The sequence below is a fragment of the Sorex araneus genome, chromosome 1 (assembly GCF_027595985.1).
Source record: "Sorex araneus isolate mSorAra2 chromosome 1, mSorAra2.pri, whole genome shotgun sequence".
Taxonomy (NCBI): Eukaryota; Metazoa; Chordata; class Mammalia; order Eulipotyphla; family Soricidae; genus Sorex; species Sorex araneus.
Window position 1 is genome coordinate 120611197 of NC_073302.1, and position 24211 is coordinate 120635407.

The 24211-nt window shown below is 43.4% G+C and overlaps 1 protein-coding gene across 3 annotated transcripts in view; it reads left to right on the forward strand.

The window, feature by feature from the left end:
* Positions 1 to 22046, forward strand: part of NPR3 (natriuretic peptide receptor 3) — a 77287-nt gene extending 55241 nt beyond the window's left edge. For 2 of the 3 annotated variants that reach the window (XM_055120265.1, XM_004605562.2), the window contains 5 exons: positions 5430 to 5565; positions 11168 to 11262; positions 13424 to 13559; positions 15106 to 15193; positions 16374 to 22046. In XM_055120265.1, the coding sequence (XP_054976240.1) occupies positions 5430 to 5565; positions 11168 to 11262; positions 13424 to 13559; positions 15106 to 15193; positions 16374 to 16485 (567 nt within the window). In that variant the 3' untranslated portion in view covers positions 16486 to 22046. The remainder of the gene's footprint in view (positions 1 to 5429; positions 5566 to 11167; positions 11263 to 13423; positions 13560 to 15105; positions 15194 to 16373) is intronic. The other variant, XM_004605563.2, reaches the window with a different exon arrangement.
* Positions 22047 to 24211: the final 2165 nt, after the last annotated feature.

Sequence of the window (24211 nt, forward strand, 5' to 3'; positions counted from 1 at the left end):
TTGTTCGGACACACTCTCCAGAATGAGCAGGAGAGAGTGACTGGTTTCCGTTACTGAGAGCATCACCTCCTGCAGCGTGTCTTGGCCACTTTCTGTAAGAGAGCAGAACGAGTTCATTTCCAGGGTCCTGAAAATGTGAGGTATTTAAGTGACACTTCATTGGATGGTGCAAAGAATGAGTAGCCTGGAGCTCGCCCCATGGAACCTTTTCAACTGCTGCCTCACGGGAAGGCTGTGTAGAACAGGGATGCTGGTTATTGGGAACGGAGACTCCCAAGCCTCAAGAACTAGATTCTTTTATTTTTATCTTTAAATATTCCCCCTTTTAAAAAAGTCGAATCACTATGAGATACAGTTACAAACAAAGCTTTCATGATTGAGTTTCAGTCATACAGTGATTGACACCCATCCCTCCACCAGTGTATATTTTCCACCACCAATGTTCCCAGTATACCCCATCCCCCCTTCCAACACTCTCCCTGCCTCTATGGCAGAAAATTTCCCCCCATACTCTCTCTCTCCTTTTGGGCATTATGGTTTGCAGTACAGATACTGAGAGGCTATCATGTTTGGTCCTTTATCTACTTCTAGCACACATCCTCATCCCAAATGATTCCTCCAACCATCACTGTCTTAGTGATCCCTTCTCTATTCCAGCTGCCTTCTCCCCCAGCTCATGGGGCAGGCTTCCAACTATGGGGCAATATTCCTGGCCCTTGTGTCTACTGTCCTTGAGTGTCAGTCTCATATTATATTATTTTATATTCCACAAATGACTGCGGTCCTTCTACATCTGTACATCTGTCCCTCTCTTTCTGACTCATTTCACTTAGCATGATGCTGTCCATCTCTATCCACTTATAAGCAAATATGAACTAGATTCTTTTCCTGTGTTTTGGGAGGGGATTTAGAGAAGGGCATACCCAGTGGTGCTGGGGACTACTCCTGACCTAGTATTCAGGACCCACCTTTGCAGTGATCAGGGGACTATGCGGTTCCAGGAATCCTGTAGTCAAAGCCCGAATGCTGGCCCTTTGAGCCATCTCTTGGGCTCTCACCATTTTTTTACCTTATTGTTTGGCATATAACCAGGGATGGCAGATTTAGGTGTTTAGTGAAGACATGTCTGATGAGAACACAGACAATTTTATTGGCTAGTGATGATCAGTAGTGAAGAGGTAGCTCAGGTGCGGGGCTGGAAGTGAATAGGAGGGTTGGGGAGGTTGGGGGGAGTTCTCTTTCCGGCCAGCAGACTGTCAGTCAAGACTTTGAAGTGTAAGTGTCCTGGGCAGAGGCTGGGCCAGAGCAGATGCCCCTGTTCCTCTCAGCCCAGGGGCCAGTGCAGTCTTCCAAAGGTTACTTAATACTTAGGGCTCTTTTTATTCCTCATTTTTTTTTGCACTTCTAATGATCAGTGTCTAATAATGTGCTAACGGGCTTTCCTCCCATTAAAAAGCACAGGTGGAAGTGAGAATGTTCTCCTCGAGAAAAGGAGGTCTCTAGGTTTTGCTTCTGACCTGAGGCCCTATGAGATAGGTGTTTTGAAACCGCCCCCGCAGCAAGTTGGGGTGCCAGTGAACGTAGGTGGGGGTCAGCAGCTTGCCTGCTAATTTTGGCAGGAAAGGGAGACACTCAGGCACTGTGCGAGGAGAGAAGGTACGATATGAGATCCCTCTGCAAACTTTCCAGACCCGGGCAGATGTTCAGAGCCTATTTTGTCTCTTTTTCCATCAAAGTCTCAGGGGAAAAAATATGCTTCAAGTTTATGACCTTATGTGATGCCGGGCACTGAACGGGGCTCAGCTGCAAGCAAGGCAAAGCCCGCACCTTAACCCTGGTGGTAGCCTATCTCTCGGTCCACATCTGACAATCCTCATCACTCCTGATCATCGCTAGACAATAAGACTCATGTCAGATGGTGGTTCTTCCTGTGCTGAGTAAAAGAAGAACTCAGAGGAATTTTAAAACGTTTATTTTTGCAGGGTGAGGTTCGCCCCCCTCCCCCCACAGTGGTGCTCAGGGGCCCCTTCCTGTTGTTCTCAGCCATTCAGTCTGGAAGTTCATTGCATTGGCTCATGGATGTGGTGCTGCTCAGGTCCTGCAGTTCTGGGGATGACCTGGGCACCCTGAGAGTGCTGGGGCCCCTAGGGCTGTGCCTCTCAATGCCTGGATTGGGGGGTCATATGGTGTTGGGGATTGAATGGGGATGACTGCGTGCAAGGCATGTGCTTTAACCACTGTACTGTCTCTCCAGCCCTGAGAAGAAATATTGAGGTGGGAAGAAGAGGAAGGGTCAGCCAGAATGTGGCCAGGACCTAAGTCCAATACTTTGGGTGGTCAGTGGCATGGAAAGCGAAAGAAGAAGAGAGGTGGAAAGGCACTGAACAGCTGGTTCTTAAGGGTTTAATGGATTGTCATCCTAGGCATCCCAGTCATAAGGAGTGTAGAGGGAACAGCCTCTTGTCACAGAGCGCCAGACCAAGGGAGAATCTCTGCTCTTTTAATCTTCAAAGTAAGGAGAAGTGGCAATATTTTTTTGTATGTTAATCTATGCATTTATGTTTTGGGCTACACTTGACATTGCGTAGAGCTTACTCCTGGCTCTTTGCTCAGGGGTCATTCCTGGTGGCACTCAGGGATCATATGTGATGCCGGACTGAACTGAGGTGAACTGCAATTGGGGCAAGCACCACACCTTCACCCTTGTATGATCTCACATCTCTGCCCTAGACTAGTACTTTTCTAAGATACCTGACAACTCCCATTTTCCTGATTCTGTGGTAACGGGCTTTATGTGGAAGGTAGTTTTAATGCCATTAAAGAGATATTTTCGAAAAGAATTCTTTTTATTCAGGCCTGCGAATGAAGTGACACCACTGAAGTCTGCCTACAGAAACTCATAAATTCATCTACATGCATACATTATTAAGGCATGATGGCTTCATAGTCTAAGTGAAACTTTTGTCTTCCTTTGGGAAATTGAATTAGCATAGCCAAATCAGCAGAAAACTGTCTTTGACTAGTAGATGTTATTTCTACCCCATTCTTCTGTGCCTAACAAAATAACCACTCAGAGACTTGGACTTCATGGTTAAAAGTAAGAGCCAATGTCTATTATTTGCTTTCCCTGTCCCGGGGACTGTTTGAGATGTTTGATGTGTGTGCACTCAAATCCCTAGAATTAAGGCACTAGAGAATGAGTCAGGATTGAAGCCCCCATGATACTAATGAGGAAGGGGAAGATTAGGGTGATGAGGCGACACATCAAGCCTAGGAGTAGACTCTGACCTAGAAGCTCCCTCCGAGCTCTCTTGTGAACCAGCCCTCTTTCTGCCTCCACCTCTCCTGGACAGTTAGTTGCCACTGCGTTACGTGCATCACTCTTGGGATGAGCTCAGGACCTGATCTGGGAACAGTCTGAGGACAGCTTGGGGTACATGATCAAGGAGCATGATCAAGGAGCCTTCGCTTCCACCAAGAGTAAGATGGGCCAATAAGATATACTATATGGGTGATTCTACTTAGAATTAGAATAGGAATTAGAAGCTAAGTAGGACTTCTAGATTTATAATTCTCTAACTCTGGACAGTAACTCGAAACAATGAGTGCTGGTGGTCGGGCACTATTGGAGTTCTTTTTTTTTCTTTTCTTTTTGGGCCACCCCCTGCAGTGCTCAGGGCTTTCTGCTGGCTCTGCACTCAGGGATCATTCCAGGCAGGCTCGGGGGACCCTTTGAGATACTGGGGATCAAATCATAGTCAACCACATGCCTTACCCACAGTACCTTCACTGTGGTACTGTAGATAAGGCATGTACCTAGCACTCGTAGTTCCCTTAAATGTAACACAATCTCCTGAAGTTTCTAGAAGGGGAAAACAAGTGACCCCGAGGGTGTAGTGGTGAAGTTAGCAACTGGCAGAGCTGGGTAGGGGGTTCAGGATTTTTGCACTATTTTCCCAAACTGCTTCTCAGCATTGGGCTTCGGCCGATCTGAAATCTTTGCTTCCATGATGCAAACAGGACTCAGCATTCTTTGGGTGGGATGACATCAAGCAGAGCTGGCTGAGCAGGGTCTTTTGAGACTGTTTGTGGGTTTGAACCAGGTTAGGCAGGCTTGCTGTGGTTCTGGCGCGGGGGGTGGGGAAGTTGCCACTGGTTTCTTTTTCCAGGATGGGGGTGGGCGTGCCCCTCACAGAGCTTCATGGGGGTCATTCATGGGACACCCAATTCATCCTATTTTACTATCCACTCTGAATACTTCTTGAAAATAAGAAGGTTCTGATTTAGGTTTTGTACTTTTACACAATGTGTCAGCTACCGAGTGTTTCCATTTGCCAATTTCACAGTGCAATGGTGTCTAAGATGGGTTTCAATGTGATGTTAGAAAGAAGGTTCACAGAGATTAAGTGAATTCCTGCACAGCTACATGGAAGTTTCTTGAGAACTAGAGCTGTGTTCCTTGAGCCAGGCCTGATTGGGATAAACCACTGGTCCAGACCTTCCCGTCCTGGAGCTTGACAGGGCCAATGGTAGGGAGTGGTTAGATGCACACTAACCACTCAATACATGATTAGAAAGAGAAAAGGAGAAATTGCTGATAGGAGATACGAATTCCTGGCACTCGGGCATTTCTCTGATCTTTAGCATCAGCCCTCTGGTAGGTGTTCAGCAGTATCTGGATATGAATCATGGAGCCTAGTTTTAGTTACATTCAGAGATTGAACTGAGCAAATCAAGGAGGTTTCAGAAGATGGAGAAGACCCCCTTCCCTGGGGAAGTTGGACTTGAGTTGCCTTGAGGTAGAGAGAAAAAACTTGGGGAGGAAGGGCTGCATGCACCTCCCAGCAAAGGTTGGTTTCTTGTTTTCTTCTGCATTTTATTTTCTTACAATAATTTAGGTACATAGTTATAACGTGCAAGAGTTACTGCTGTACAGTCTTATTGCACCTCACCCCCATCACCAAAGGCCCAAGCCCCTCTACTGTGTTACCTCTAGTGTGATGTTCGTTTCCCCTCAACTTTCCTCTCTCGGAAATTGGTTCTGTAATATAAGGCCAAGGATTGGTTTGATGTTTCTATTGTTTGACACTGTCTATTCCTTGTGTTTTTTCCCCCCCTCTATTCCAATGATGAGTGAGATCATCTGGTATTTGTCTTTCTCTCTCTGGCTTATTTTGCTTCACATGACACCTCCAATTTCCTCACACAGTGGACAGTTCGCTTGAGTTCTGCCATATGTGCCAGCTTCTTGTCTCTGTCCATGCCAGGAGAGTCGTGACACTTGATTCTTATTAGGTGCTTTCCGTCATTCTCCATCATTGTGAACAGAGCTCAAATCTGTAACTTTTCACCATTTTGCTTTATTTGCTTGCTTCTTGAATGTGAGTCTTTTGGTGTTTGAGCTCATATGGCTGGGATTTCCTTTCCAGGTAAACATGTTTGTTGAAGGATTCCATGATGCCATCCTCCTGTATGTCCTGGCTTTACATGAAGTGCTGAGAGCTGGCTACAGCAAGAAGGATGGAGGGAAAATTATCCAGCATACTTGGAACAGAACATTTGAAGGTGAGGGCTGAGTTGCTTCTCTTCTCATTCTATTTTCCTCTCTTACAACTGGATTAACTTGAGCATTTGTCATCTTTATGGTAAGGAGAGTAAGTGAAAATCAATCTGTGCTTGTTGTAAAAATTATGTGAGATTAAATTAAAAGTACATATGAAAATATTTCTCTGAAATGGGAATCCGCTGGTCTCTTTCCGATTAGTAAATAACTACGGTTCTTAAGTCTATTGCAAGCATTATTCACAATAGATAATCAGTTGAGTACTCTGGTCAGTTTTATTTATTTATTTTTGTGTTTTTGGAAACACTATTTTTAAAAAAATGTATCGAATCACCATGAGATAGACTATTACATAGTTGTTCATGATTGGGCTTCAGTCATACAATGTTCCAATGCCCATCCCTCCACCAGTGTACATTTCCCAGCACCAATGTACCTACTTCCCCTCTCCCCTGAGCACCCCCTCCCTGCCCCAGCCTCACCCTATGGCAGCACTTTTCTTCTTTCTCTCTCTCTCCCTTTCAGCATTCTGATTAACAATATAGGTACTGAGAGGTCATTGTGGAAACACTTTTTAAACATGTTTATTGACTCACTGTGAATTATAAAGTTATTCACAATTCAGTTTCAGGTGTACAATGTTCCAACAGCAGTCCCTTTATCAGTGTCCACTTCCCTCCTGTCCCCAGCATACCTTTATGGTAGATGCTTTTTTCTTTTTCTTTCCCTACTGAGCATGTGGTTTGCAATACTGTTACTGAAAGGGTCTCATGTATATCACTTGACCTTTCAGCACCCGGTTGTGTTCAGTTTTAAAAGAAATAATCCCCTTCTGAAACCTGGGTGGTTTGAGACAGAGTTGAGAGCAAGTAGTCGAGCTTTCTTCTTTAATATAGCTTTAAAATAAATACTAGCTGCTGTTTTCTTAAGAACAGAGAGGTAGAAGAACAGCAACCAAAATACAGCCCATAATCGCAACATTCAAGCAACCTCTGTGGACATTTAAACATTGTATAAGAATGAGACTGTTCTTGGCTAGAAAATTTAAGCAGTATAAAAATGTATGAAATGAAAAGTGAAAGTTTTCCTTCCCTCCCTTGTCCCCTCTTCCCAAATGTAATCACTATTAACGATTTCCTATGATTCTGCCTAAAAATATTTTGCGCCTTCTGCCAGCACATATGTGTGTGTATATCTTATCTAAAACATTTAGATGAAACAAATCATACTCTGAATGCCATTCCTCATCTTAACTTTTTAACTTAAATATCAAGGGAATGAATTTTCTCTGTGAACTCTCATGGAATCACACACAAAGTGAGAGTTTCATATTTTTCCACCTATGTTTGTGTAAAATTTCTCGCACCAATCTCCTATGAATGTTGCACTTATTTACAGTTTTGCTATTATGCAGAATGCTATACATCAGCATCTTACACATCTTGAAGAATTTTTTTGAGTCTGTCCAATAGGGAACTTTTGTCATTGTGGGTTTCTGAACTCATAGTGTGTTGGGACATTTTAAAGTCCATTATATTGCATGTATTGTTTTGATCACTCCCCAGCACAGAAAGAAATATAGAGAAAAAGGGAAAAAAATCCATTAGAGATTGCCACATAGCTTTTAGAAAGACATGCCAATCTATAATCTTGACAATAGTGCATGAATTCTAGTTTTCTTCCATCTCACTAAAATCCAAAGCAGAAGAACATGAGATTCAATGTTGGGATTATCCAGCTTCTGAAGACTTATAGATATCAACTTGATACTTGTTCATTCATTGATTCATTCATCAAATATTCATAACACCTATAGGTACTGGTGATTCTTCAGTGGAATAAAGATATTTCTTGCAACAACTGAACTTGCATGGTAGTGGGTGAATTAGAGAGAAGTTGTGGGGACCATATCATGTAGGTCTGAGAGCTGTGCTAAAAAATCTGGGTCTTACCTCAAGGGAGAAAAGAGATACCAGAGGGTTTTGTGGGTCACAAACTGTCTAGAGTCTTTAAGAGGAGTATATCATCTGTGGCTCAATGCAAAAGGTGAGTTGTAGAATAATGAGGAACATTGCTTGAGAATCCTTGACATCACACCTAGTCATTAGACCGAGGTCAGGAAACCTGCATCTTAACCACTGACTGACTACTAACCTCAGCCTTTTGGACTTATTTTTAAATCACCGGTACTTCTGGGCTTGGATGCATTGATGACTACTAAGGATCCTTGCTGTTCAGAAGCATCCACTTTTCCTTGAGTCCTTCAATGCACTTCAGGAAATAACTATATTTATTTGCAATCTAAAGACACTATGAAAAATGACATGAAAACGTCCCCCAGAATAGATTTGGGGCATCCTTTTTCCAGTTGGGATTCCTTTCCACTGCACTGTCTTGTCCTGCACCTAGTGATTGGGAAGGGCAGGGCAGTCCATAAGGTTCACTAGGACTCTTTGGGTTGTCTAAGACACCACCTTGGTATCCATGGATGGTTTTTATTTCTTCCTGGTGATTAGAATGGATAGCACATAATACTAAAACTTAGAATGACAGCTGAATTAACTTTCAATACCCCGTAAGACACAAACAATGAAATCTCCAGGGTTTATTGCTCAACCAGACTACCCCAGGTAGAAGCTGGAATTTAATAGGATAATCAGGGGACATATTAGGACAGAGGCAGTTTCCCAGAAGTTGTGCCCAGTACCTTGAGAAACCAGCATGTGTGAACACACCCTTGGTAGGAGGCCACATCCCGTTCTTAGCTATTTCTCACTGCCTGGTGTGGTCATTTGTTCTTGATCTTTCGGAGAAGGGTTGTAAAAGAGCCGGGTAAGCATCGACAATGGCCAGAATTCAGTTTTGTTTGGTGCCATGGTATGGCCTAAATTTTCCTGTAGCATCTTGATGCTTCAGTTCTGTGACCAGATCTTCACAGATAATAGGAAAATAAGTCAAAGCAATCAGTTGTTAAGTCCAGACTTAGAATCTCATTCCCCAAATGCAAAGATAGAGGAAACCAAGAAAAGTTTTAGGATGGCGCCCAGAATTTTAAGGTATCTGTACAAAGCAAAGTCCCAACTTTGCTGAAATTAAAAATAATTTTAATTTTAATGGTCACTCTAAGTGACCATTAAGTTGCCACCAGAAAACACTCTGGCTGTATTTTGTACCAAGATCTAAATTCTGGTAATAAAATTTGGATTTTATTACTATGAAACCTATGTGCAGCTCCCAAGACTTTGAAGAAATGGCCTGGGAAAAAGTTGAATTTCTTCTCTGTGTGAGAGATCTGAGTGACAAGGTAAATAGGACTGTGGCTCAAACCTTGAGCTTCACTACAGGCCAATAGAAACGGGGGTGGAAAGACTGATTCCTTATGTACAGGAAAATTCTGCTGCCAACCTGACAATCTCACCTTCTATACAATACTCTTAGGTGAAGTCTCACTTGCTAATCGGCCACCCCGAGGGTTCACACCCCATTTCTTGGCAGAATTGTAATAACTTCAAGTGTAATGAGGTCTTGAAATACTAGGGCCACCTTGTCTTATGAAATACTCTCAGCAGGACACACTGTCACAGACACCTTTGGACGGAGTGACGTGTGGTTTTGGATGGCCAATATGTTTGGAGATAAATGTATTTTTAAAAAGCATTTATCACCTAAAGGTTTTATAAGCTGTCAGAGATAAACATGGCTGAGATAGGTGTGCCCTTCGTAACTAGGCTATATTCAGAAGACCAAAAAAAAAAAATCAGGATTCATGGTTAGCTTCGTTCTGTTTCTGGCAAAGTCGACTAAAGTCTGGAAAAATCAAAGGAGCTTTCAAATCACAACCCAGAGGACAGTAAACCCAAATATCCACTCCCTCCGAACCACACTAAAGGATGGAACTTTTCCTCGGGATGCTTTTCCTCAGACATTCATTTTACTTTCGAGAGAACCAAGTCAATGGAAACACCAGTTGTGAATGACAAAGAAGCCTAACACTGTTCAAAAGAAAACAAATGAGTTCCCTAGAGGGCAACTGACACAGTCATTCTCCTAATGAGTTAATGAACAGGCCTATATAGACCTGCTTAATAAGCATTCACTCACATTCGCTGAGGAACTTCTCAGAACCACCATTGCTAGCCACAGCCGATGCAGATCCACGAGGGTTCTCCATGCTGCGCTCTAGCCTGACAACTCCCCAGAGATTTTCTGGTCCTCTAGTTCCTTTTGGCTCCTGAGCATTGGAAAAATACCCACAGGGCCAACCTAAACACACCCAATTCATGATGGCTATTTGTGCAGATTATAGACTTCCTCTGGCATCCCTAAAAAGAGCTGCTCCTCAATGAGTGCTCCTTGAGTCTCCAATCGAATATATCTGTTCCTCTAAGCCAGACAGATATGGAAAGATGTCCTCTTCTGAGAGAGAGAGAGACAGAGACAGAGACAGAGACAGAGAGACAAAGAGAGAAAAGTGCCTGCCTCTATGGTGGGGGTGGGGGTAATGGGAGGGAAGGAACCTGGGGACACTGGTGCTGGGAAATGTGCACTGGTGCAGGGATGGGTTTGGAACACTGTATGACTGAAACCCAATCATGAAGAGCTTCGCAGTGCTCTGTCTCACAGTGATTCAATAAAAAAGTTAAAGAAAAAAAAGTCCTCTTTCAGATTCTGGGCATAGTGACCACTGTAATCACCCAGGACAGAAACAACTAACTTCGCTTAAGCCAATGCTGAAAGTGCTTTACCTGTCGGCCTCATTTATTGGTCTCAGCAGATGGTGGGAATACATTTGACACGGAGGGATTTGGATATCTCTTTTACAGTCTGGGAGACTGAGTCTCTGAGACGTTATCCCAGCTTACAGAGCTAGTAACAGTGATGGCTGGCATCCAAGGGCAAGCCTTTGCAATCTGATGCCAACTTGTCTCAGCTGCAGAACAAAGTTGGTTTCACCTAGCAAACACCCAGAAAACACTTGAATGGACAATGGGTGGATGCACAAAGGATGGACAGAGGGTAAATAGATGAAGGTCAAAGGTGAGCTCATCTGTTTAGTATGGGGTTCCTGTGATCTGTGAATCAGAGCCCTGGTCTGCAACTCAAAGGAACCAGCATGGTGATTCATTAATAAAAAAAATTTTAAAAAACCAACAAAATAAAATAAAAATAAAATTAAAAATAAAAAAAGGAACCAGCAGCAAAGCATCTCAAGAAGTCCTGAATCGATGCCGGGTCCTAGAAATGTACCAGGCCATTTCTTCCCACTCTGCAGCATTTTTAAAAAATTAACATACAACTCTGGGCTAAGTATGCTGCTTGCAGTATGAGCCTTTATTTATTTATTTTTAAAACATTGTCCCCAAAGAAGGTCATTTATTTCTCTTTCTTTTCATTTTAAATGGAGAAATGTTAAGAATTTAGGAATGCAGACACAGATGAAATTACAATGTCTCTCCAAAGGCCAACAAAAATGCTCCGAGTCGGATGAGATTCCCTGTGGCATGAGTTTATTTAAAAAAAAAATCCTGTCGATTCATTTTCTTGTTTTTGTTGGCGGCGAGCAGGATCGTAACTGACTTGGAGCCTTTCACCTCTCCCCCCCAGGGATTGCTGGACAGGTCTCCATAGACGCCAACGGAGATCGGTACGGGGATTTCTCGGTGATCGCCATGACCGACACAGAAGCCGGCACCCAGGAGGTGAGCCGACAAAACTCCTGCTCCGGGTGCCCCTACTCCTAGCTGATATTCCAAGGAATGGCTCTGTCCCAGGGGCCAACAGACTGTCCCCAGATCAGCCTCCAAAGGAAAATGGCCCGAACCCCTGGCTGTTGCCAGGTTGGGGGCTCATTTCCAGTTAGAGGGGATTCTGGAAGATGTTAATTGCCACCTGTGTTTGTCCTAAGTGGGGAAAGGCTGTTTGCACGTGGCGAAGCATCACTCACACCTGCAAAGCTGGGTAGGCCCTGAGGGTGCTAGAGGGAAAGGGAAAGTGTGTGTTGATTCTCTCTGAAAATTGGCAGGTTTGTAAGGAGTGGGGAGACACTGGGGAGACACAGGTCTGCCACCTGGACCCGAGTTAGTATTTCACCACATGGATGGGGTCTCAGGGGAACCTGATGAAGAAAAAAATGGGCTCTGGTTCCAAGGACAAGTTTCTGATGCTGGGGTACAAGATTTCAGCCTCAGTGTCCTTGATTGTGACTTTGAGATCATTAAGTCTCCCTCTCTCACTGGCTCATGGGATTATTACGAGCACTGGAAAAAAATGCATCCAAGTTCAAGTCAACTTGAAATAATAAATATACAAGCAAAGACTGTACCAATAACAGCTAGTGTTTGCGGTTGAATTGTGCTGTTTCCTCTCCACTGATTCTCCCGCTAAATTGTGGCCCTATTCACTCTTTGACTTGCCATAATGGACTGGTCTTTCTTTTATGGGGCTTGGCTTTTATGGGGCTCCTTGCATGCATGTTAAAAATGACTTTTTAGGGGCTGGAGAGATAATACACTGGGCAGGGCACTTGCCTAGCTGGTGGCCAACCTGAGTTTAATCTCTGGCACCCCATATGGTCCCCTGAGCCCATCAGGAGTGATCCCTGAGTGCAGGGCTGGGAATAAACCCTGGGCACTAGTGGATATGACCCCAAACAAACAAGCAAATGAATGATATTTTAAGGGCCAGGAGAGAGTACGATGAGTAGGGCACATGTCTAGCATGGGCTTGACCTGGGTTTGATCCCTGGTACTCCCTGGTCTGCTGACCAGAGTCGGGTGCAGCCTAGGAGGCCCCCAGTACTGCCCAGGTACGCACTGCAGGACCTGAGCACCATCGCATCCTCAGCCCCTTGCATTGCATGGATGGGCTGATTCATTCAGAATTGCCAGTGGGGCTCCTGGAATTCCTGCATGTCACTTGGGGGCCCTCCCCTACCTGGGGGTGAGAGTGGGGGGCGGGGGGAGAATTATCATGGGATGACCTGAGCCTGTCACTCCTCTGCCAGGTGAGGGTGGCTCCTTCCCGGCTGCTGAGAGGATACAGAAGCGAATGCATGTGGGCTAAGTGCTTCGTCTAAACCCAAGATGGTTCTGTCTGGATGGTGATCTAGAATCCTTGACACTCTGACGTGAGGTTTCCCAGGCAGGCCTGGGCCCTATGGCGCCGGGATTACCTGGGCCACCTCTGCCATGCTGGAGGCCTCCAGGGCCACACCTGGCAGTGCTCAGAAGGCCATGTAGTGGTGGGGACTGAACCCAGGCCCGATCCCTCCACTGGACAATTTCCTGGTTCTAGAATTTGCCTTCAGTGCCTTCGTGACTCGTGCAGCTAAGTGTGGTGTGAGGCTGAGTGCCTGTGGCCCTTGCACCCCAGATTTTGAAAGGCCCCTGCCTTCTTTCACACATCCCTGAGAATACCTTGCACCTTCAGATGGCTGACCACATGCTCTACTCTGCGGCCATGGGTTGGAGCACACACTTACCACAGCCAGGGAAAGTTCATTGCTCCATGATCATGTAAACTTCCCTTTCTGCTACTGCAGATTACTGAGGGTCTATGCAGGAAAGGCCAGGGATTCAGTACAGGTACTCCTCTCTTGCACTGATTGCCCACCCCTCTGCTACCTCCCACCTCCTTCTACTTTTGTCTGTATAAACCATTTTCTCTGCCTTGGGAAGTTGTACTAAGTTATGCCTGCCTTCAGAGCACTATTAGCCATTCCAAATCTTGACTACAAAGCCAGCAGAAGCACAACCCAATACTGTGACTGATGGGGGCTCCCCAATGACTCCTTTGGGAACAGAAATTTGAGTTTCCGTTGGTATATTGTTTGCTTTTGTTTTTTTTTTGCTTTTTATTTAGGTTATTGGCGATTACTTTGGAAAAGAAGGTCGGTTTGAAATGCGGCCGAATGTCAAATATCCATGGGGGCCTTTAAAACTGAGAATAGATGAGACAAGAATCGCAGAGCACACAAACAGCTCTCCTTGCAAATCATGTAAGTTTAGAGACTTAATTTTCTGCCATGTTTGATCACCTCTAGTTTGGCACATGTTAAAGACTGGCATTATCCTGAAGCTTCTGTTTGGAAAGTTCAGATTTCTTGGCTGATGTGGTAGAACCCCAGGGAACAGGTTACTTCACCAGCACTGGAGGTTTCTACGTCTTTCTGCCTTATCCCAAGAGGTAGAAGGTATCTATTTTTATATTTCTTACCATATGTCATAGTGTTTCAGGTGCCTACTTTTAGGGATAATAAATGGTTTAAAAATCTCTTAGTAACCTCTCCCAATGAATGTTCATTTGATTACGTAGAGCAGTTGTCTTTCCATCCCTCAGACCCAAACAGATATGTTCCTTTAACACCTAAAAATTGACCAGCATTGGAGCCAGGAGCACTATACAGTGAGTAGGTTGCTTGCCTTGCATGCAGCCTACCCAGGTTCGATCCTCAGCATCCCATATGGTCTCCTGAGCCCCGCCTGGAGTAGTCCCTGGAGTGAGAGCAGAGCCAGGCGTAAGTCTCGTGCACTCCTGTTTTTCCCCCACCCCCACCCCACTCTGCCCAACTGACCTCCACAAGTAGGTATATAATCTCTTGAGTATCTTTGTCATGAATATGGAAGCAAGTAGACTGGCTTACATCTGGAAAAATTGCTGGAGATCCTTGCTTTAGAGAGACCCTTTTCTAAGCTAGTGGGGGAACCTCAACAGGCTCATGTATGCATACTAAGTTTGAGGACCAGCCTTCCAACTCTAGATACTAACATATTCGATGATAATTAGGGAAAAAGTAACTGAGGAAGAGAGCAGCACCTTTTCTGCAATTTCCAGGTTTGCCTTTGAAGTTCTACCTTGACCACTGGCTGATGTGACTCTGGGAGTGTCCTTTCATCCACTCAAGCCTCAGTATGGTCCTATGTACAATGTAGGAAAAGTACTCAGTATTTAGGGCTTTTGTGAGAATTAGAAACTTCCCATGATGCTGAATACCTAATTATCTATTTATCACTTTTAGCTAATAACTGGGCACTCCTGAACTTGATTGTTTCAAATTGCTATTCACATTTTCACAAAGCATTTGGACACAAAACCTTGGTTTTGGTGAGGGAACATCTAAGGACAGAACTGTCAGCCCAAGGAATTTCTCACTGACACTTCCAGCACCTTGAAGGGTCACCATCCACCTGTGACCCTCAGGATGGGGTCAACTCCATGCATGATCGGTCCATCTACTATGTCTCTGACAAGGAGCATCAGAGAGTGTGGCTCTCTGTGAAAATGCCAGCTTCCGGTTTTCCTCAGATATTTCTAGAACCTGTCCATGGTGCCCACACACTTGTGCATGTAGTTTCAGCATGTTCTTAGATGCTGTCTGCTGTCTTCAGGGCTGAACTTGGTAAAAAGAAAAAACAAAGTGTGGACTCTTCTAGAAAAATCATCCTTTACAAGATAGGAAACTGAGAAACACTTTCCAGTGAATGAAATGGCAGGAAATTCTGTTTCCTGAAATGGACTCTGATGATCCCTGTTTCTTTCTCAAGCAGGTGGCCTAGAAGAATCGGCAGTGACCGGAATTGTCGTGGGGGCTTTGCTGGGAGCTGGCTTGCTAATGGCCTTCTACTTTTTCAGGTTGGACTGTTTCAAATGTAAAAGCTTGAAAACCCATTCTCTTTGACCCTCTTTGCCACTTCCCTTTTCATGGATCTCCCTGTGACTTGTCCGTAGCTTTCACTTCCTCACAAAAGCATAGGGGCTAAGAGAACCAAGACATTCTCTCAGGGCCAGTCAGTCCCTGGCTTGATTGACAGTCCCTGAGTCAGCATTCAGGGAGTGGGTTAGAGCTTTTATTGCTCTCTCCTTGGAGGCCACAGACTCAATACTGTCCTTTGATCACAAATATTCAGATTCCTAGTACCCACAGGAATCAGCAAGCAGAGAGTCTAGATAGAGTGGAGTATCAATTCCTCGTTCCCAAGCCTTCTCCACTTTCTGAAACAGATGCCTGTGGGACTGGAGTGAGCTCAGTGGGTAGGATACTTGCACTGTACACAGGTGACCCAGGTTTGATCCTCAGCATCCCACATGCTCCCCTGAACACTGCCAGGAGTGATCCCTGAGTGCAGAGCCAGTGGGAATCCTTGAGCACTGCTGGGTGTGACCCAAACTCACCGTCAGAAGAGGAGTGGATAGCTCACAATATTCCAGGCTCTGAGGCTGTTCTAAGACTCAGTATTTGGAGAAGGGACATTGTCTGCTCACTGCTTACCGAGTCCCAGGCAGGTCAAGCTGCAACAATTTTGTGTGTTCAAGATATTAAAAGATTTCCACCACGAGGGAGGTCTACCCTTTTGTCATTTTTGGTGGTTGTGCTTGTGGCTTATTCTTAAATTATTAGACCAAGACCGCTGCATTTGTGCAGGGAAACATAAAACTGGGTGTTTGAGACTGTGGGAACAATTGTATTCCTGTTCCTTTAGTCACTTAATCTGATCTTTATCTAGGGCATATCCTGGGAGTTGGGGAGGCTTCCGTGGCCTGATAGACAAGAGTTAACCCGCGAGGCACCCAGGGAAGAAGGGGAAGGCTTGTTCTATGGCATTCCAGAAAGCAGGCCAATTTTGCTCCCTGAATAAGGGCATGGTGCCTGGGGGCACACCACTTTAATCTCTGACCAGGGCTTCATATTCTGTCACTTCTCATTTATCAACTGCAAGCCAGATGTCCCTCCAGGGCATTCTTTGTAAGAGAAACCATAGTATTTTGAAGCTGAGTGAGGTTTCATTCCTACATTCACTTTCCCTTTACCCAGGAAGAAATACAGAATAACCATTGAGAGACGAAACCAGCACGAAGAAAGTAACATTGGAAAACATCGCGAGTTACGGGAAGATTCCATCAGATCGCATTTTTCAGTGGCTTAAAAGGAAGGCTTTTCTTCCAGCATGAGATTCTTGGAGGAGAGAGAAGGGATGAAAGAGTTCCGTGGAACCGAAGGGTGCTCTTGAAGAACTCATTCTTTTAAGCAGTTAGTCGTTTGGTTGTTAAATTTCTTTAGAAGCTCAGGAATGATTATTGATCGCCATCTGCCTCCTGGCCGCTCATCTTATGATAAATGTAAGCGTATAACGGCACTCTGTTAAGATGTTCATACTATTTCCAGGGTGTACGATCAGATTTATGGCTTGAAAATCTGATGTCTCCACGTCCTGATGGCTTTTGGGGGCCTTCCAAACTAGGCTGTAAAATGTGGTTTTCTTAAATGAAATGTTTTATAGCTAGAGTAAAATCATTTTTACAAGTAGAATATTCTTGGAAAGAATTTAACACCTAAGAATGGGAAAATGTCTTGAAAAAAAAAAAAACTCAAGATGGAAAGAACAGCGCTCCTCTCTCTCGGGCTGGTAGTAGATTTGAGGTGGGTTGGGAAGGACTCTGTCCCAAGTAGCCATTCATGTCCTGACTTCTCTCAAGAACGGATTTCTTTTCTGTCTCCTTCGGTGTCTCATGAAGCCACTCTAGAAAGTTGTAACTAATAACAAGATGAGAGAATTTTATAAAAGAAAAAGCAAGTCTAAAATGGTTCATTCTTTAATGTAAACAAAGCACCCTCTCACTAACATTTTATTTTTAAGTATCTTAATCGTATATTTTGCTATTAGAAAATGTGTCTATTTTTTCATTTAAAGATTAAATTTTGCTTATATTTTAAAAGTATGGGTAAAGTATAAACGAATCAATAATGATGAGACTTCTTTTTCCCCCTCCTTTTCCCTCTTCCTCTTGATCATAATCAAATGCTAGTCTTTGCTTTAACTATAGAGATTCTTTCTTGTACTCAGATCACAAATCCTGTAGTAGTGCATCAGTTTACCTATTTTAAGTGCAGGTTGTTTGGGGGATTTATTCCTTCTAATTCTGACCAAATGATGATTTTCAAGATCAGGGGTGAAATGGATTAAGTAGTGATAGAATTTCACAAAAAGAGGAAACCCTTCTCCTTCAAGGAGAACCTTATAGTCAGAACTTGACCAGGAAAGATAAAATTTGCAAGCACATACATGACACTTTACCCAAATTCACAGTGATGCTTTTAGGGTAAAAGAGGGAAACTAGATAACTTGTATAGTTGCCTTTCAGTGAATTCCACAGAGCTTTTTTTAGTCCACAAGTAATTCATATAATGGAGAGCTGGGGGTAGTTAGATAAGGGATTTGAATATTTTACTGACTGTATTTTGCATCCAGTATTCTGCATACTGCCTGGTAAGCTTTCCGTGGTGTATTTGATATGCCAAATACAGTAAAATGATGGGTTTAATTCCCCTTACCCTGAAAGAGCCTCCAGTGCGGCACTGCTGGGAAGAACGAGTAAAGAACGGCTGCTAAAATCTCAGGGCTAGGATGAATGGAGATGTTACTGGCGCCCGCTCGAGCAAATCGATGATCAACGGGATGACAGTGATACAGTGATACAGTGATTCTGCATATAGGTTTAAACTCAGGTTGCCACTTCTGTATATGATTTGTGGAAAAAATAGGGAAGAATGGAAAGTTGTCCAGTCATGTATCTTCTTGTAATTATGCCAAGTAGGTTTTTTTCTCCCTTAGCCATGGTTCAGATAGCTGGAAAACAATTAGAAAGATCTGACAGTCTCTAAAAGAACACAGATGAAGGAAAACAGGGGAGTTCTATAATTCCTTGGAAGTAATGCAGGTTGTAGTTCACAGAGGAAGTGGTGGAGGTGGGTGAGTAATAGCCATTGTCCTGGACGTTGGTCTGGAAATTGCTTCTCAAGAAGTCTGCCTTTATTGCTTCTAGTTCAAAGTGAATAGATTTTTTCACTCTATCCATGAGGTACCATTTTCTGGTACTGTGTCAAAAAATGGGGTACAGGCAGTCAGTGAGCAGTGAGCATGAGAAAATTAACTTATGATCAGCAGAGAGTTTTCAATATAGATCTTCAGTTGGATTCAAAGGACGATGTGCAGAATTTAGACAAGGACTGGTGGTGTTGGGGAGAAGGTGGTTGGGTGAGATGGAAGATGCTGGGGTGGAGGACTGGAAAAAGTATGGAAGAAAACTAGATTCCAAAATTTGAATGTAGGAAGGGTATTTGGCAGAGCAAAGCATTTAATAGCTCAGGATTCCTCAAAATGAAAATAGAAGGGTTGTATCTCTTATTTCCATGAATTTGAGCATCTATTTCTCTCTCATTTTAATTTGTAAGGCTGTTTTCCGTGCATTTTACGGATACTCAATTTTCTATTGTCTTTTAAAAACATCCAAATTTCGGCCCTCTGTGCTTATTATAATCACTCTGGTTATTGCCTTTGAATTGTAAACACTTCTGATCTTTTTAGAATCTTTTGACTCTAACATTTGAAAGAACATATTTATTTGTATTTCAGGTAGTGTAATAGTTCTAAACTCAATATTATATCCTTAGATAAAAATTTTGAAATAAGTGAGAATTTAGTATTAAAAGTGATGGAATATTGTGAGGTTTCTGGTAAGTAGGTGCTGCTGTCTTGAAATCTGAAAGTGCTTCTAGGCTTCTGAAGATTGATCGCTTACTTACATGTCTGACTGTCTATTCTTTCATTCTTGAAACTCACACGACTTACAAAAACTCTGTTAAAATTTTTCAAAACTCCTTAAGTTGGAAATCTTTAATAAAAGCATAGGTGTTTGGTCCAAGCTTACCACCGAGTTTAGAATGAGATTATGCCTTGAGATTTACGTTCCTAACTGCTAACCAACATATTTGACAACTCATCATTCATATATAACACAGTAAAATAAATAGGACTTTAGTTCTTAAATAATTCTATAAACTTTTGCCCTGAAACTCAGGGTGCTCAGATTTCAAAATGGTAGGCTTTATCAGTATTTTATTATCTGGCCAAATATAAAATAACATTTATATAGGTCAAATGAGTATATGCCATAAAAATATATATGTGTATACACACATTCACATACACACACACTGATGTTATTAGAAGCAAGTATACTTTTTTATGGTCATCATTGTCACCTTCTTAAATTTTTTCTCCCCCAGACTCAAAAATTAAAGCTTTCTCGAGTTAATCACTGCTATCCAGAAATAACTTTCTGGATAGAGTGCCTATCTTACTCCAGACGGACCACGTTTCCACAAGGAAACCCCTGTAAAAATTAATATTTCTTGGAAGAACCATCAGCTTGTCTTTTCCTGAATGACAGACACAGTCCACGGGCAATAAACTAGTTCTTTACGTTTCAGCAGCCATATTTCATGGGGGAAGTGGAGAAATGCAGGGCAGGAGAAAGCTTCCTTCTGCTTTCCCCTCCGTCCAAAGACTTTTCTTTTGGGATGTCCAGACACTTCTCCTTCCTCAGAGGTTTCAAGGACCATGAACTTATTCCAGGCGTGTGTGTCCTCTTTGCCCCGACATTACCACTTTCCTCTGTGTGCTGCTGGGTGGGGCAGTGTAAGATGCGCCCTGCAGTGATACGAGGGCCACTGTTTAGACCTCACACTGAGTGACAAGAATTCTGAGAATAGGTCCCAGAGGTATCGCCACCTTCTTGTGAGAGAGTCCACAGTGTTTATTTGTGTAAGCCTCTACAAACGACAAAAGTCTCTACAAAACCACATTTGCGAGAGTGTAGTTCAAATAGAATAACACGGATAGATATTAAGGGAGTCTTTCCGAGTGGAAAGGAACACAGGCCTATGTTTGTCGGGGCACAAAGGACTCAGCTCCTAACCGGATGCAGCCCTAAAGCCAAGTGCCACTAAAGTTAGGTCCCCTGATCAATGCGTCATGGGTTTTGTTTAATTATGCTTCATGAGGAGGTGGATAATGAGCTGCATTTCTTCAATAGATAAAAAGAAAGAAACTAGCTCTCTGGAAAGGATTTAAGGGTTAACGTTTCTTTTCCACTTGATCTTTAGAATGATCAACAGTTTCATCCCTGCAGCCAGATTCAGAAAAAAAAAAAAAAGTTGGCATGCATCTAGTAAAAAGAATCAGGAACTTGATCTCCCAAAAGAAATGGAAGTGGGTAGCATAGCAAGCTGCCACCATTTTTTACCATCCCTTCTTCCTCCACATCTCCCATCTGTCATGGCCCCAAAGAGGCAGCATCTTTCGAGGGCAGGTAGGAACTTGTGACTTGGACCTCCATCGTTGCTCAGAGGCAAAGAAGACCAAATGGTGCTGGCTGGAAGGGGGCCGGCTTTTGATCCAAATCCTTGTCCTAACTTGACCACATAAACTCTCGGTGAGTTCAAGCCTGGGATGTGCATTTACTTCAAAAGCCTGAATTTCCTTTTTTTTTTTTTTGCATGTAAACCTCATACACATCTCGTGTAGGCCTATGCCCAGCTAGACTCCAGGATTAAAATGATTTTTCAAAAGGTGTTGGATTGGAGTTAGTTCAAATTTCTCATTAACCACTACTGTTGATTCGTACAAAAGGCAAAGTGCTTCTAAAGGGGCGGATGCTGTTGATGTTCATGTTTTCAGTTACTTTAAGCCCAATGGATGAGTCTCAATGGAGTTGGGTCCCAGAAGTAAAAAAGTCTCGATGTTATAATATCTTTTTGATGTTCTCAGGCATGTGATGCTTCTTTGGGGAGTGATGATTCTAAACTAGAATTCAGAGTGAGCAAAAATGGTGCATTATTTTGATTCCTGTGTTTAATCAAAACATTTAAGGACATAAATGTTTGTGCACAAGTGAGAAAGGACCCAATTCACCAAGTACAAACTACAACACAGGCTACCATTTCTCTTTTGGGGGGTGGAGTGGGGAATGCTAGGAGAACAAGTGCATCATAGCATATAATGACTGGGAAAAGAAAGTTGAGAAAGAAAAAAATTGTGTTTTGAAATCGGTGTCCTCTGGTTTGCTCACTATCAAAATTCAACAATGGCCAAAGTGGCATGTCTTACCAGAGACCCAGTGAGGTGTCTGTGACAGCCTGGAGAAAACTGTGAGCTTGCAGATTTTTTTGCTGGTTCAGGGCATCTGAGCTCTGGTCCCTGTGTGTGATGCATAATCGAAACCAAGAGAACATGTTGCAGAAATCATGGAAAATGAATTCTGCAGCCTGGTCTTCTGGACCATATTACTCATTGTTTATGCAAAAACAGGACTACCAAACAATACAGACCTACCATGATTCTGATAGAAAAGTCAAAGTCAAAGCTGCCCAAGCTTCAGACAGTTTATTATTCTAATGTAAGTAGAACTATCTGCATATAATGTGATTTAATTTATTGTTGTTTGTGTAGAAAATGAAACTTAATGACTGTGGATATAACCCCTGTTTTGTATAATATATTTTATTTCTGGTGCAAACTAGTCATTTAAAGTATCTACTTCATTTGGTATTTGGATATCAATGTGTATGTGTTCTTGTAAATGTTTCTATTAAGCAAGAATACCATATGCTCACAATATAATGTGTCCTAATTAAAATATACATCCCACAGAAGTCTGTTTTTGTTGATCATTCAACCTACAGCGCCATCTCCAGGCTCTTAGATAATTTTTTCTTCTCATAAGACGAGTTTAAGTCAAAGATCAATTAGGGACTGAGATGAACTGCAGTGTTTGAGCGGTACTCAAGACTGTCTGCCCATCAAAGGGAGATTCACAGAGATAAGAAATAACATATCCAAGTGAGGGGAAAGCTTGAACTGACACATTGGGAAAGAAGTCTTTGTAAGTCATATCATCTTGATTGTCTATGTTTGAGAATGCTCCATCATTGAGTTAACCATTGGGGTATCATTGGATTCCATGCTCACTTAAACAGGTCCTTGGTTGATTTTGTCATTTCAAAGAGCTCCTTGGGTTTTAGTGGACTAAGCAGGTAGCTTGGTATAAGTGAAGGCTGGGGCCAAGAAATCTCCAGAAATACAGTTGCCTTCATCCATTCAAGGTGACTACAAGAACACTGACTGTGGGGAGGGGACTTTCTGTGTGCACATGGGGCGTGAAGGTGGAGGGGGCCTTTGATGTCCCCTTAAAAGAACACTGAGATCTTAAAAGATCACTGAGGTCACACCGAGCCTTATTTGACCTTAATAGCTTCCTTAGAGGCTCCATCACCAAACAACATTACTTTGAGTTTTCAATGTAAGAATTTCAAGAAGAGCACAGACATTCAGTTCACACTTTGCTTTCTCACTTTGGGAAACATGCCCTCCTTGAAAATTTCCATTTTATATCTGCCTCTGCTTCCCCCACCCGCTTGCCTGCCAGGGCCTTCTCAACTTCCTGTGTATTCACCATCTCTCGAAGTCAAAGCCACCTCATGCCTACACCTTGTGGGACTACATGCCCTCTGCGGGAGTTCAAAGAAGCTCCAAGTACTATGACCCATGACTTCAGGGCCTATTCATAGCCTCAATCATGGACTTCTTGACTTAAATAGTAACTACTGTTGAGAGACTCACAATGAGAACACATCTTTGAACACTTAGAAATCGAATAAACCATCTCTGAGCACTGAGAATCAAGAAAATGACTCCTGTGCTTTGTGCTTCCCTGACCACTGGTAGCAGCAGATACTCTGGCCCTCCTGTTTCCTACTCGAGGACACTAGAGTCCATCTCTGACACTCGTGACACAGCAGCTCACATGAAAGTGGGGATTTCATAGCTTCAACAGCACTACTGCTGGAGGTCTCAATTGTTTTTTATAAGTGTTTTTTTCCCCTTTAAACTGCAGCATCATAGTTTACAATAGTACTGATACTGATGTTTTATACTTGTGTCCTGCTACACCATACCAACCACCAGTGTACCAAGATCTCTCCACCATTTCCCTGAAGTTTCCCCCTCACGCCATTAGCCCCTCCAGTTTCCAGTTCTCCTGGCCATGTGGCAGAATTTATTTCTACTCGAGGTTGTCTACTCCGTTGCTTTATTTACACTGTGTGTGTGGACGAGATCATCTGGTGTTTGTCTTTTTCTTTCTGACACAGTTTGCTTAGTGCTGGAGAACTTTAATTGGCTGGGGGTGTTGGGGTCTTGGACCACACTTGGTGGTGCTGAGAAGTTACTTCTGGCTTATTCCTGGCTCTGTGCTCAGGACTCAGTCCTGGAGGTGCTTGAGGGATCATTTGTGGTGCTGGGCATTGAACTGGGATCAGCACATGTCAAGCAAGGGCATTAACCCCTCTGCCATCTCTCCATCCCCCTGGGCTTTAAGCTTAGGGTCTTGCTTGGCTCACACTGAAGCATTCAACAATATTGTGGACTCCTGTGTCTTGAGTACAGAACCAATCTTCAGGTGGCCATTTTTGAGGCCTTTCCACACCATTGGGCATGTTGACCAGCAGCTCCACCCTCTTGGAAGCTAAAGAGAGGAGGAAGAGGTTCCTTTCCTGTGTACTGTCCCCTTCCCAAAGGACCCAGACAAAGCAAGAGGAGAATGGCGTTGGTCCTATTGCCTCCACAGCTCCCAGCAGGCCCTCTCATTCCGGTAGGCCTCGTCTTCAGAGTGGAGATGTCAGACTCTACCTGCTGCTCCCCACTCTTAGAGCAGTGGGCGGGGCCTGCTCTCCCATGTCTCATCAGGATTGGTCTAGCACCATGTCTCCCGAGAATGCTGGAATTGTGTCCTAAAGCAACAAGAGGCATCTCA